This window comes from Lytechinus pictus, chromosome 7 (genome assembly GCF_037042905.1).
Source record: "Lytechinus pictus isolate F3 Inbred chromosome 7, Lp3.0, whole genome shotgun sequence".
In the NCBI taxonomy this organism is placed as follows: Eukaryota; Metazoa; Echinodermata; class Echinoidea; order Temnopleuroida; family Toxopneustidae; genus Lytechinus; species Lytechinus pictus.
In genome coordinates, this window is record NC_087251.1 from 10,024,499 (window position 1) to 10,039,725 (window position 15,227).

General features: G+C 33.0%; 1 protein-coding gene across 3 annotated transcripts; it reads right to left on the reverse strand.

Moving 5' to 3' along the window:
* Positions 1–1,954: 1,954 nt before the first annotated feature.
* Positions 1,955–10,432, reverse strand: LOC129264998 (protein yippee-like 5). Of its 3 annotated transcripts, none has more exons than XM_054902976.2 (2): positions 10,342–10,432; positions 1,955–8,244 (listed from the first exon to the last, which is right to left on the reverse strand). In XM_054902976.2, exon 2 carries the CDS (start codon positions 8,219–8,221, stop codon positions 7,856–7,858), a length of 366 nt encoding a protein of 121 aa, XP_054758951.2. In that variant the 5' UTR covers positions 8,222–8,244; positions 10,342–10,432; the 3' UTR covers positions 1,955–7,855. The 3 variants fall into 3 exon arrangements, with proteins under 3 accessions (XP_054758951.2, XP_063957957.1, XP_063957958.1); XM_064101887.1 differs by having other exon boundaries at positions 10,332–10,421; XM_064101888.1 differs by lacking the exon at positions 10,342–10,432 and adding an exon at positions 10,029–10,079.
* Between the last annotated feature and the right edge of the window lie 4,795 nt (positions 10,433–15,227).

Sequence of the window (15,227 nt, forward strand, 5' to 3'; positions counted from 1 at the left end):
TTTCATGTCTTATCTACATTTTACTTTTATATGTGTTTTGCAATTCTGTGAAATGTATTTCATTCCATACTCAAAATCATTATTTGTATCCTCATAGTATTATAAAGTTGACCTTAGCTCAACTGAGACTATACTTTCATGGAGTACTTGTCAACTTAATTCATAAATTAATTCATGACTCTGAAATGAAGTTTAAAAATATATGCAGTGAAAGAAGGTTTAAAATCTTTTTGTGATTATAATGGTAGTTAAGGAAGACTAAACCTGACATTTGGTAGATATATGGAATTCAGTTCCTAGAGGCTGTTGGATAGATTTGTTATGTATGACTTTACATACGATTGGTGACCTTTTCTTGTGCGAAATGATATATAAATATATATGTAGCTGACTTAGCACTCCAGAACGTGTCACCAGTCATGTGCAAATCTATTAGGTTGTGTTAAAGTTATAAACAGCTTTATACAATTCCCACTTGTAAGTATGGATATAAACACTGGTCAACTTATGAGAATACCACCTATATATATTTGTTAAGAAAATATTTAACATATTATTAAATAGACATCTTTTAAGAAAACTGCCAATAACAATTTGTTTTCCAAATAAAAAAAATCTTCAGTTTTCGAAGAAATATTTTCAAGAAAGGAATTGAGTTAATTGGGGAACATTTCACAAATTGCAAAATATCACTTCTATAAAGCGATCTGGAGTGACATTGGCAAATCAAAAACTAGTACATGTAAGCTGTGAATCTGAACACTTCAAGTTTCATGCATTTTCAATCACTGCTTGCCAGAAAAAGCAATGGGCCTTATTGAAAAACTCATTATTTTTGTCGCTTTGAAAATAGGCTCTGTTGTGCTCCTCACCGGCCTTTATTATCAGACATCATATAGTGCAACCAGCATATGTCTGTATGCAGAAAAGTTCAATTATTTTCTTGTTTCCAGGATGATCAATTTTTTTAATGGTTTGCAGAGGAAAATTAGTGAAAATATTTACTGTTGAAAAGGATGAAAACTTACAGCTCTTCATATGTTTTGGGGATTTCTGTATTTGGCTCTTTATTGCTGTGTCAAGAAAAACTGTTGCACACAATCTGAATGCAGTTACAGCTAGATAGCTGTGCCAAGTAAGCGGCAAATAAATATTTTAAAAAAATCCCTCTAAAACCACAACCTTACACAGTATAACATCAGAGAGTTCAGGCCAGTCAGAAGCACAATAAAGCCTATTTTTGAGCCCTGCTATTTTGACTTTCCAAAGCTAAATACTCAGCTGGCAAGCAAAGAAAATGCATGAAACTTGCACCATTTTTTTTTTGTAGCAAAGAAGCATTAATCGATATATACAGTTTAACTTGCGTATTAAAGTCAACCATCCATAAATCCAATATTCATTGAAGTTGAAGCAAGTTTTAGAGTACCGGTATGCAAAATGTTACAATGCATCTTCTGAGTCAAAATTCTCTTACGTGTACCAGATCCTCTCTTAGGTCAAGGTGGTGTAGATTTGTTTTGAATATTCAAAATGTAAGAACCACATATCTACTATAATTGTAGCTCTAATGTATTCAAATAAAGTGCTCATCAAAGGATGTTTAAAAAGAAAAGTGAGAGGGAAGGTGTGGATAATGAGGAAAGAGAAATGGGGATACACTAAATTATTTCAGTTAACAACCATTGTTGAAGTGAAAGAAGAGGGAAAAAATGATGAAATTGAATGCAGTAAAGGGAAGATACAAATTTTCAATTGAAAGATAAATGGGTAATTGTATGAGATAATCCCAGAAAAGCAACTAAAAAGGAATAGTAAACAGAGAGGAATGTCTTTGAGATCCCAGAAAAGACAACAATATTAGTACAAAATCAGCTGTTTTATTTTTTTTCTCCCAAAGCTACATGTATTAAGGGATTGAACATACAACACAAAGGATACTATGGCAACAGCATTCTTTAGTTCAGATATGAATATCAATTCATTTTATTTCCACATTAAAATACATACATCGTATAGGCAGGTCTATTAATTATATTTTGAAATACAAAGGATTTAGTAGCACAAGCCGAGGACTGCCATATAAAACCTGAGAAAGGATATTTTCTACATAAATGGCAATATATCTTGTTTCCCCCAACAACTAGATTTCATGCATACAACTGTACATAACAAAGTATGCCAAATGATTTCTGATATTTCAATTCATTTGCTATTAAACAGATTAAGGGATTAAATTACTGGTCTTCAGAAAGAACATCTATAAACTTGATAGGGTCAATTGTATATTTTGTTTGCAGTGTCGGGTTTGGGGAAAATATGTAAATAATGACTAATATGCACAACCTACTGTCATTAAACACCATGTATATCTAGCATACATGTGTCCCTATTGCAATCAACAATTTGAATTTGAATTTCTGGACCACATATGGAATATCACACACATAAAGGCAAGCAATTTTTAGTGCATTTGATAAAAATCAGAATAGAGTCAACTAAGATGAGTCAACCTTCAAATTAAGTTCATTTAATATAATGGGTACATATTGTACAAGGAGCCAGCCTGTCAAAACTTACTAGCAAATTCTGGTAAAAGGGTCAGAAATTTATAAAAACATTATCAAACACAAAGCTAATTCCTTGATGTATTAAAGATGGAAACTTTAAATCATTCATTAATATTTTCTTGTGGGATTTTAAGGATTTTCTAAAACATTCCCTGATTTGGGGTTGTTTCAAAAATATGTTCAAAAAATGTTACTGAAGATCATACAAATGCCTGGAATATATAAAGCATGGATGATTTCATATTTTCAGACACACTAGGTGTAGACGAAATAAGAGGTTAAAAATTAAGCCTCTTTTTTATAGCAGAAAGTATAACTATTTCAAAAATTACATGGAATTGCATGTCATACTTTGGGCACTTTGATTTCAGTTCTAAAAATTATGTGTAACTTTTAAATCATGTTAAAATATCTCTATGAAAGAGCCCCTTAAGCCTAAAGCAAATGTGGAATTAAACAATTGAAGAATTCATAAAAGGCTTGCGTACATATCGCTCAAGAGGCACACAAAATTAAAAACCAAAACAACATAAAGATACAGTATTAAAAAAATTGTTGATCTTGCATATTACATCATCTACATGAACCACTTCTATGAACTTCCCAATGACAAACCATTTACATAATGTAGTTGTTACAACACAATACACAAGCACATAGCATGTCAAACCCAGTATAAAACTCATTAAAATGTGTATAAAATGTATTTTATGTCTAATGAAAATCTACATTATATGCTTCATTTATTTCCTGTACTTGAAATTAATCAAATGACTAGCATTCATATCAATTCACATTATACCACTTTACTTGATTGCAATTAAAGTGACACATCAAGTTAATTTTACACTGTTAAAAAGAAAAGGTAGAATTTAGAGAAAGCAGACAGAAAAGTAGCGAGTCCTTGCTTAAATCAGACCTCATTAATTCTTATAGTTATTCATTCAATATTTTTTCTAAAGTGGATTTTTCAAATAAATCGATGAAAATAACGAGAAAGTAAATTCCATCTTTATTCCGTAGGATTCCATACTAAGTGATTTAAACATGGAAAAGAAAAGTACATTCTTCTCAAGATGGCACTTAAAAAGAAAATGGGATGGACATCATGTTGCAACAACATACCTTACAAACATCTCACAATTGGTTTTCATTCATTTGTGAAATTACACAAAGCATATGTTGAACATGCATTGCAGAAAAGTAAATAGTTGAAGAAACGTAAAATAAAATCTACATTATTTTATGGAAATTAACATACATGTATTTCAGGTTGTTTTAGTTTGATTTTCAGCCTAGGAAAGGCAGAGCTCCATTTCATTCTAATGTTGGTACAATACCTGCAATTCATTATATTGTGAAATACAAAGTATAAAACAGGAACAATTACTGAATTTCTTATCTTGTATCTCATGTGGAGCGTTGTGGCCCAGTGGATTGGTCTTCAGACTTTGAAACAGAGGGTCGTGGGTTCGAATCCCAGCTATGGCGTAATTTCCTTCGGCAAGAAACTGATCACAATGTACTGCACTCAACCCAAGTGAGGTAAATGGGTACCGGTAGGTAGTAATTCCTTGAAAAGCTGTGTGCGCTATGAACGCCTAGCTTAGCCGGGTAATATAGGAGCGCCTTGAGCACCTAACAAGGTGGATATGTGCGCAATATGAATACCCTATATTATCATTATTTAATGTGTTTACTGTTTAGCATTTTCAAGCAATAAAAGAGGAAATCAGGGTGATGATTAGCTTTTCAAATAATACATTTTTTAAAAATAGTATTCCAGTGCAATCATTAGCATGCGATACTGTTAGTTTTAAAACATTAACATTATAGGGTCCATTTCATAAAGAGTTACAACTATTATAGCTTTGCCGTTATGACAACTACCATGGCAACAGGGCTCGGCGACCAATAACAATCAAGGTTTCCATGGAAGTTACAATAAATGGCAAATTTACTATAGTTGTAAGTCTTTATGAAGTGTCAATCTCCCATCTTCTATACCAAAAGACCTCCATATAAAAAATGCACAAAAGGTATAACATGTTAAAAATATCCTTCATTATTACTAGCCTCTTCGTGTGTATAATTGCAGCATAATTATAAAGATGGTTGATTGATACCCTGAACATATCATCAATATGTTCCAACAAAAATTCTGTTATCAACATTTTCAAATTTGTGTCATTTTTAGCTTGTGTCATCACATCGGGCTGTCTCATCGGGTCGGGCAATCATTCGAGAAAAGGATGCCTTCAATTCCCGAAATGTCAGGTCCAATTTACCTAACCATTTGAGAAATGGACACCCTAAATTCCCACAATGTTGGGTCCAGTTTACCCAATATTTTTAAAATTAAAGCAAAATTATTGAATGGTCGGGTAAACTGGACCTGACGTTTAGGAATTTAGGGGGCCCTTTTCTCAGATGGTCGGGTATTATACGCGAATGGCATTACCCGACCCAACGCAACAAACTGATGTGATGATAAAAACCTAATTTTTTGTGCTTTGCCTTTCTTTTCACTATTTAACACTATGAAATATGACTTTTGTATCACCTGTACTTTCATTCCAATACATTCATGATTCTATGGGATGCAGAAAATGCATTTACATAGCATTAAAGCAATACTTAAAATCATAATGGAAATTGATGTTTTTATATGATTTTGCTCATGTGGAATTGACATGGAGAGAGATTATAATTTAAGCTTGAAAACTTTTGATTTAATAATGTATATATAATGCAGTATCCAACACAAAATTAATGAATTGAATTTATTCAAAACAAATTACACATGAACAGTAGTTTCACATAAATGTACTAGTAAGCTTCAAAAGGGAATTGCACAAAATGTAGTTTTTTTACTGTGTGAATCTTCATCATTCGATGGATTAACATGTGTACCTAATTCCACAATGAGTAAGAAACTGTGATAAATAGTCAAAGGAAACATATTACTATGGTGTACATGTATATCAAGGTATGCCAGCACACCTGTACTTTCTCTCAATACATAACAGTGCATTTTACACAAGAGAAGTGGCTTGTGATATATGAGAGTTTGTGAATTTGAAAAGCTTATCTGGGTCCAATAACACAAAGGTTAGTGATTTATTGCTACATGTAACAGCCTATCATTTTTGTATGTGTATAGTAGACTAGGAACCAATCAAAATTATTATTTTATATTAGCAATAAATCGCTAATCTTTGTGTAATTGGGCCCATCTTGTCAAGTTGTATCACAGTTGAAAATATAGTGTACATTTGCAGCAAAGGCAAATATTCCAATATGTGAGGCAAATTTCTTGGGATCACAGAAACGCATGTAAGACTTACAAGGAGAGATATATGTAAACAAAATACCACATTTTGCATAATATTCTTATTCTGGTCAAAATAATTGCTTCGACTTTGGACATTAATTGACTGATGGAAAGTTGACTTATGCAGACTAAATTGTACTCTAACAGTGATTACTGGTAAGACAAGTACAAGTTTTCTTTGATAATGCTATGCTCTTTTGGCTATGGCTACTGAATAAAGAAATGGAGGGGGAAGTACACATACATGTACTTCATCGAAGCGGGCATATCGACTTATAGCAACATTGCATGACTTCAAGGATTGCATGACTTCAAGGATTGAAAAGAGTTCTCTGTTTTACTAGGGGAGGAAGGCATTATCTTTTGTGGGGGCACATCATGTTACCTTTTCATATTCTCCAATAGTCATACATGTACATGTGTGTAATGATTCAGAAATGAAATCTGCAGCATTTTTCACTATTCCAGGCGATAATACAATTTTCTGGAAAAAAAAAATCTCTACCGAGATCAAACTCACAGATGACTGCAAGATTTTAAAATGACATACATGTATGGCTAATTGGTAACTGCACCCCCTTCAAGTAAAAATATTTCCAGAAAATTTGAACATGAAACAATTCAACACCATGTTGTTCACCTCTGACTTTAGAACCAGGTAAAATTGACGATTGATTATTCATCAAAAAGTTGACGCTATGGACTCCTGAGAATTTTTAATTCGCACAACGAAGATAATCTCTGGGTGTTATACATTGAAGGTGATAATGTACCACAAATCTGAGAGGACAATATACATGTTTTTAATACATTTACTTCACAACAATTACAGATAATCAGTTCACACATGACACTTGAGGTAAACCACAATAAAATGGTGTTGCTATATTTCTGCTTAGAAATCAGATCAGTGGAGCTTTTGTGCGGTAATTTTTCCCTTCAGCACCTTTCATTTATTTCAGCAGTTTTAACCCTGTGTTCAGAATATTTTCTGGAGGGAAGGAAATCCCCCATGCATACATGTAGGAGAATCCCCCCCCCCAATTCTTGTAGTTTTTGACGATGCAGTCCCTCTTTATAAAGGGGTTTATGATCCAATATTTGGAAAAGAGATTGACCCTGAGTGAAAATTGATGTGGCACAGCTGTTTTCATTGATGTGTGTGAAAAGCGGTGCAGGGATGACATCCCGACAAGTGCAGTATGATCCCCATATATATAATTTGCATATTCTCTCTACCGCTCAGAGTCTGCGTCCGAGCGGTGGAGACTGGCATATATGCTTGATCATACAATGAATAAGCTTGGGAAGAACTTCCTCTTCACTCACGTATTAGTCTGAATGAGTCGGAATGTTCTTCATCCCTGCAGCAGCCTCTTTCAGACAATAACTAGAAGACATAAAACACTGCATACGTATAGTCCTATTCTGATGTAAACCTACATCACTTGGAATTGCATACCAGAACCCCATACTGAAACCAAGCTTAAAAAAAAACCTCTTGAACAGTTGTGTTTTGACATCTTGATTGCTCCATCCCATATCTTCTCAAACCACCTTAAAACCACCCAAGGGTTCATTACATGCTGCCGCGCACAGAAAAATCAAGCCATAGAAGTCGTGTGTTGTGGACACCAGAAGTGAGATCCCAGCACGCGCAGTCCACTAGTTAGAAATCCACTGCCAAACGCGGTTCATGGTTCGAGGTTAGTATACTAATACTAACCTCGCGAGGTTAGTATACTAATACTAACCTCGCAATACGTGTGAGTGCTTAAAACTACAAGCCATGTGCAAATATTCTTATAAGTTCAACTTAAACTTCCCAAAGGTGCTAACTACAAAATATAATATAAGTTTGCTATATACAAGATATATAAATATAACAAGAATTATTGTTCTATCTAAAACTTTACAAAGATAAAATGAGTTTGAAGAATGTTCAGCAGCATCATATGTTACCAACTATTACATGTTCCTCCATGCCTTCGCTTTCTGTGATGAGAGCTCGTTCTAAAATCACTTTGCCTTCCTTGTACCTCTGAGATTCCTCTGTGGCAAATTCATAGATCCAACCAAGTTTTGAGTCACAGTTCTTGCAGAAGACATCTCGTACCATGTGACGTCCAGTTAACATGATCCTATCTTGGACCTCACTAAATGAGAGGTTGACCACTCGTTTGAAGAGGTATGCACGACCCGTTGACCCTGTAAAGCGAGTGGACATTAGTTCTGCCCTGTTGGTCAGTACAGTATCACAGTTTGCACAGGAGAACAATCTTGTACCTCCTATATGCTCAAGGAAAACTCGCCCCATGATAGATGCTTGCTATAAATGCACTGGGGAAACAAAGCAAAGAATATAAATTTGTGGTTAAGTATGTGACTGTTAGAATTCAAACAGTAAAAATGCATAAATGGAATATGGAAAATGTACTTTCTATTGCAAAGATATTTTCCAATAAAAAACATACAGAACAAAAACCATTTGTGTGTACATAACAAGAAAATACCATTCAACAAAACAAGAAAATATCAATGTTGTTTTTACTCTCTAGTTTCTTTAAACCGTTTCTATTTGAATATGTTCATATTGTAAGTCATGTAGTTCATAGATAGGAAATCAATGAGTGTAGGGTTATGACCTACTAACAATAATACTCTAAGAAGATTAGATCAAGTAATTCACATGAGAAGCAAGCAAGTGCACTTTCTCAAAGCTGATTCACAATAGATTATTATTGATTGCAAACAACAATAACTCAAATTGCACCTTAAATGACCTTCTTCAGAACCCTAGTAGCAAAATTGATTCTTTCAGTTCCCCTAGAGTGAACATTTGCCTCAAGTCCATTTCTCGTGACCGGGTGGAGCTAACAACCCGGTCACGAGAAATGGACTTGAGGCAAATGTTCACTCTAGGGGAACTGTCCTTTCACAGGATAGATAGTCTCCTTTACTTGTACATTTTGATTAAAAAGAAAAGAGCTCACAACTAAGATGGAAAAGAAATATACTTTTGATTGAATGCACTATTCACAATTACCAAAGCAATGTATTGATAGTGTGAATTTTGTAGAGGGTAGCATATAACTATCATTTTATTTCTAGTTGTATACAATGCTACATTATGGGTAATAAATCTAAGACAAACCTACATGTATCTTTGTTTAGCACATTTTGCAACAAAGTTGAAAAATTATAAGTTTAGTGGTAGAAAATAAAGCAGCAACTCAAATTAATCAATCATCAAACCAAATGGGAAATAAGTGAAACTATATGAGACGCAAAATGAACAGAACTGCAACCGATGGAGTCTGGTAGTGCACTGTTTAATCTCTGGGCTACTTTTCCTCAGCTAAACTCAGAATCACATAAATAATTTACATATATTGAAATCAAGTAGAGTCAACCAATCAAAAACAATTAATGGAAGGATCGAACTAAAATGTAAGCATCCAATTCATAAAATAAACCAATAAGGAATGAGACGAAGATGACAACAATGTCTGAGGATTATGTAATAATGGAAGTAGAAATTATGGAGTCAGGTGATCGAGGGATGGAATGAGTGGAACACCTGAAGAGAGAATAGAGAAGGAATGAAGATGACAAAAGAGAATGAGAGGAAAGGCATTCAGACTAGAATGAATGACAACTGAATATCATTAAACTCAAATAACCTAAGTTCAGACAGCAAGGGCAGTGCTGAAAAGAAATGCAAATGAACTCGCGTCTAGACTGAACAGACATAACAGCTGAAGAGACCACAAGTCAAAGGAAATAAACAAAATAGCAAAATGACAAAATAACCATCCTACATTTTGATCCCATTACATGAACTGAAGAAGTCTAGTGGAGGCCCTATAGCTAATCTCTTGATTGCATAATTTCATCGGACTTATTATATTAAATTATAATTTGGCAAACTTCAAAGCCTGATAACACATGACCCTATCTGAAATATATGTAAATCTAGAGTCTACAGTACAGTACATATTTTTCCCTAGGCCCGCCGCCCCGGCCCTAGGCTATCTATATACATGTACATGATGTAGGTTGTATTCCCGGGTTGTATTATCCAAAGACCAAACTATTATGACATGTCAGACTTCCAAACAAACCTGACTGACACAATTGCAGCAGCCTCTGTGCAAAGTAAATTTCATTTTTACATTGATACCACAAACAAAAGTCACAAAGGCAGCAGGAAGTACATGCAACTGCAAGTCGAGTTTCAATCCCAGTCAGATAAACCCACACACACAGCACAGCTGATCATTTCACAAAGGCAGGTACAGACTACAGTCACAAGTGTGCCTGGGCTTACCAGATCCAAACAGAGCAGAAAGAAACACAGATCTTGGAGTACAAAAAACGTTCCCAATTATCATTTAGACATTATTGTGATACACCTGTAAACTTACATGTACTTACACTATCATACAACTGTCTTTAGGCCTTCGTCTGCTCTGCCTTTTCAAGTAAAGACTGGAATGATGGTTATTAATTGCAGCCAGCTACCACCTAGTACACATATCGCCGATCCGATCGCGAGCTATAATTGGGCAGGCCACATAGGCACGTCAGTGTACTCAGCTCTGTGTACGATCAATCGAGATCGAGAATTACTTCCGCAAACATACGGTGACATCATCATCGTCGGTTTGGCTCATAACAAAACCACGTGCTCAGCAGCGCGCCAATCGCACGCTTTGGCGCGTTTAAATGGTCATTATTATGCAAGAATAAATTATTTCGGATGAAAGAGTGAATTACAAGTTGAAACAAGCAAGTTAACAAATGGAAACCTCTAGCAAACTGCCCGCATTAATAACGAAATTATCGGTGCGGGGAAGGGGGGGGGGGGGGAAGTGCGGGCGCACCTTGTAAAAGTACTAAAATTATAGATGTATGACTATCGATTCAGCCATTACCCATTAGCTAAAATGCGCTTACTTGTGAGTGACGACTTTTTTGCTTGCTTGTCCCTATGAGGCGCCGAATGTACCAATATTATATAGAACAATTATTTGTTATATAATCATTATTTGTTAAATAATAACTATTATTTATATATAATTTACATTTTATTTGTAAATAACTACTATTATATAAAATATCATTTCTAATTATTTATATATAATTCCAAGTAATACTTCATTATTTGTAAATAATAATAGTTCGACATTCCATTATTTATAAATAATGATTATTTGTTTTTCATTATTTATAAATAATGATTATTTGTTTTTCATTATTTATAAATAATGATTATTTGTTTTTCATTATTTATAAATAATGATTATTTGTTTTTCATTATTTATATATAATGATTATTTGTTTTTCATTATTTATAAATAATGATTATTTGTTTTTCATTATTTATAAATAATGATTATTTGTTTTTCATTATTTATAAATAATGATTATTTGTTTTTCATTATTTATAAATAATGATTATTTGTTTTTCATTATTTACAAATAATGATCATTTGTTTTTCATTATTTATAAATAATGATTATTTGTTTTTCATTATTTATAAATAATTTGTTGAGTTTTCCATTATTTATAAATAATGATTATTTGTTAAATAATGAAAACGTCTACTTCATTATTTATAAATAATTTTTTCGAGTGCACCATTATTCTCATTATTTATAAATAATCATTATTTAATGTTCGAGTTTTCCATTATTTATAAATAAAGATTATTTGTTAAATAATGAAATATCTACTTCATTATTTATAAATAATAATTTTGTTTCAATATCCCATTATTTATAAATAATCATTATTTATAAACAATTTTTACAGTTTGCCATTATATACAAATAATCATTATTTATATACAAATAACCATTATTTATTATATAATGCCATTATTTATTAAATAATGCCATTATTTATTAAATAATGCCATTATTTATTAAATAATAGAAAACTCGCTATAACATGCAAATGTGGGACCGCCCATGATATGAATATTCATGATGCGATTTCCTTTTTCGTGATTTTTCTTCACAAATTTTTGTCCATTTCCTCTTCATAATGACATTTCTTGAAGCAATTTTCTAGGGATATGGTCTGATTGTAATATTCTTCATTTTCTATATAACTTCGTCTTCGTAGAAATATCAAAAAGTGTAATTTTATACGATTTTTCCTACAGTTCACAATCCCCATAGGCGCGCGTGTACGGTAGGGACAACCGGTGAATCGACGGAGTGCTCTTCATCGAAATACTACGTTGGTTGGTCCCCGGAAGTGGCGGGCGGAATTTAGCCCGAATCCTCGATGGAAGTCGATCAAGTGCATATGAGCTGAGAGAGTGAAATATCAGTGTACTTGTACAGGCCCTTCTACTTTTTATAAATATTTCTTGTTGCTTTTTTTGTTAAGTTAATTTTTCCTGGTGTAGAGATAAGTTTCAGTTCTAATAATGCACTTCAAATACATTTTGGAGTGTCTGTTTGAGGCGTTTGGGGCGATTTCACCCTGGCCCCAAAATGCTCGCAACGACAATACGGGGGCATGATGACCCCTAAATTTTTAAAAACTTATTTTTCTATTGAAAATTATCACAAAATTCACCAAAAGTGTGCACGAAAGCCTTCGTATTTCACTTTTAAAACTCCGAAAAGTGCCCAAATGACAAGCTTGGTCGCTTCGCTGTGTCGCTTTCAACTTGAGAACGTTTACGCGTCTGCTCCCCCCCCCCCCTCCTCCGAAAGAAATTCTGTATACGGCCATGCTCTAAAGAGCCTGGCACATTGATTTATATGTACTTTTCATTTTCATTATTTTTATCACATTATCATCATGGCCTTACACAGAATTTTTACCGGGGGGGGGGGGGCAGCTAGGACGCGCGTAAAGTTTCTCAAAAAAATCTTGAAAGCGAGACAGCGACGCGACCAAGCTCAAATGACAAGCTTGGTCGCTTCGCTTTCTCAAGATTTTTATGAGAAAGTTTACGCGCGTCCTGCTCCCCCCCCCCCCCCCCCCGGAAAAAATTCTGCGTAAGGCCATGATGATAATGAGATAAAAATAATGAAAATGAAGTATACATAAATCAATGTGCCAGGCTCTTTAGAGCATGGCCGTATACAGAATTTCTTTCGGAGGAGGGGGGGGGGGGGAAAGCAGACGCGTAAACGTTCTCAAGTTGAAAGCGACACAGCGAAGCGACCAAGCTTGTCATTTGGGCACTTTTTGGAGTTTTAAAAGTGAAATACGAAGGCTTTCGTGCACACTTTTGGTGAATTTTGTGATAATTTTCAATAGAAAAATAAGTTTTTAAAAAATTAGGGGTCATCATGCCCCCGTATTGTCGTTGCGAGCATTTTGGGGCCAGGGTGAAATCGCCCCAAACGCCTCAAACAGACACTCCAAAATGTATTTGAAGTGCATTATTAGAACTGAAACTTATCTCTACACCAGGAAAAATTAACTTAACAAAAAAAGCAACAAGAAATATTTATAAAAAGTAGAAGGGCCTGTACAAGTACACTGATATTTCACTCTCTCAGCTCATATGCACTTGATCGACTTCCATCGAGGATTCGGGCTAAATTCCGCCCGCCACTTCCGGGGACCAACCAACGTAGTATTTCGATGAAGAGCACTCCGTCGATTCACCGGTTGTCCCTACCGTACACGCGCGCCTATGGGGATTGTGAACTGTAGGAAAAATCGTATAAAATTACACTTTTTGATATTTCTACGAAGACGAAGTTATATAGAAAATGAAGAATATTACAATCAGACCATATCCCTAGAAATTGCTTCAAGAAATGTCATTATGAAGAGGAAATGGACAAAAATTTGTGAAGAAAAATCACGAAAAAGGAAATCGCATCATGAATATTCATATCATGGGCGGTCCCACATTTGCATGTTATAGCGAGTTTTCCATTATTTAATAAATAATGGCATTATTTAATAAATAATGGCATTATTTAATAAATAATGGTTATTTGTATATAAATAATGATTATTTGTATATAATGGCAAACTGTAAAAATTGTTTATAAATAATGATTATTTATAAATAATGGGATATTGAAACAAAATTATTATTTATAAATAATGAAGTAGATATTTCATTATTTAACAAATAATCTTTATTTATAAATAATGGAAAACTCGAACATTAAATAATGATTATTTATAAATAATGAGAATAATGGTGCACTCGAAAAAATTATTTATAAATAATGAAGTAGACGTTTTCATTATTTAACAAATAATCATTATTTATAAATAATGGAAAACTCAACAAATTATTTATAAATAATGAAAAACAAATAATCATTATTTATAAATAATGAAAAACAAATAATCATTATTTATAAATAATGAAAAACAAATAATCATTATTTATAAATAATGAAAAACAAATAATCATTATTTATAAATAATGAAAAACAAATAATCATTATTTGTAAATAACGAAAAACAAATAATCATTATTTATAAATAATGAAAAACAAATAATCATTATTTATAAATAATGAAAAACAAATAATCATTATTTATAAATAATGAAAAACAAATAATCATTATTTATAAATAATGAAAAACAAATAATCATTATTTATAAATAATGGAATGTCGAACTATTATTATTTACAAATAATGAAGTATTACTTGGAATTATATATAAATAATTAGAAATGATATTTTATATAATAGTAGTTATTTACAAATAAAATGTAAATTATATATAAATAATAGTTATTTAATAAATAATGATTATATAACAAATAATTGTTCTATATAATATTGGTACATTCGGCGCCTCATATGTCCCCGGGCCTTTTCTAGTTTTTCCAGGGGACTGCGAGACGAACTGTCCTGTTATTTTTCGCTGGAGACCCTTGTTTATTTTTTGATTTTTTTTTGCTTATCTAGATTCCTGGGAAACAAATTGCAAAATGGCCTTTAATTTTTCTTTGCTGAAGTACCTTGTATTTTTTAATTTTTATTTATCATTATTATGTATTTTATTGTTATTATTATTTTTTTGAAGTTTTGCTCTTTATGCTATCACGCCAATTTACACCCTGTAAAAGTTCGAATCTGAAACCGCCCTTGCATTCGATATGTTGCATCATGTGACATTGGAAAATAATTTTTTATTTTTCTACAAGCTCTAATATACAATGCAACTAATAGTCCAAGGCAATTGAAGTGCAATGCCAGTGGCCACTCTTATTGCCCTGGGAACTGGATATTCCTTTTATATAAGCTTCATGAAATATGAAAACAACTAAGATGAATCATTTTTCAAAATTAGATAAAAACATATTTGATAACT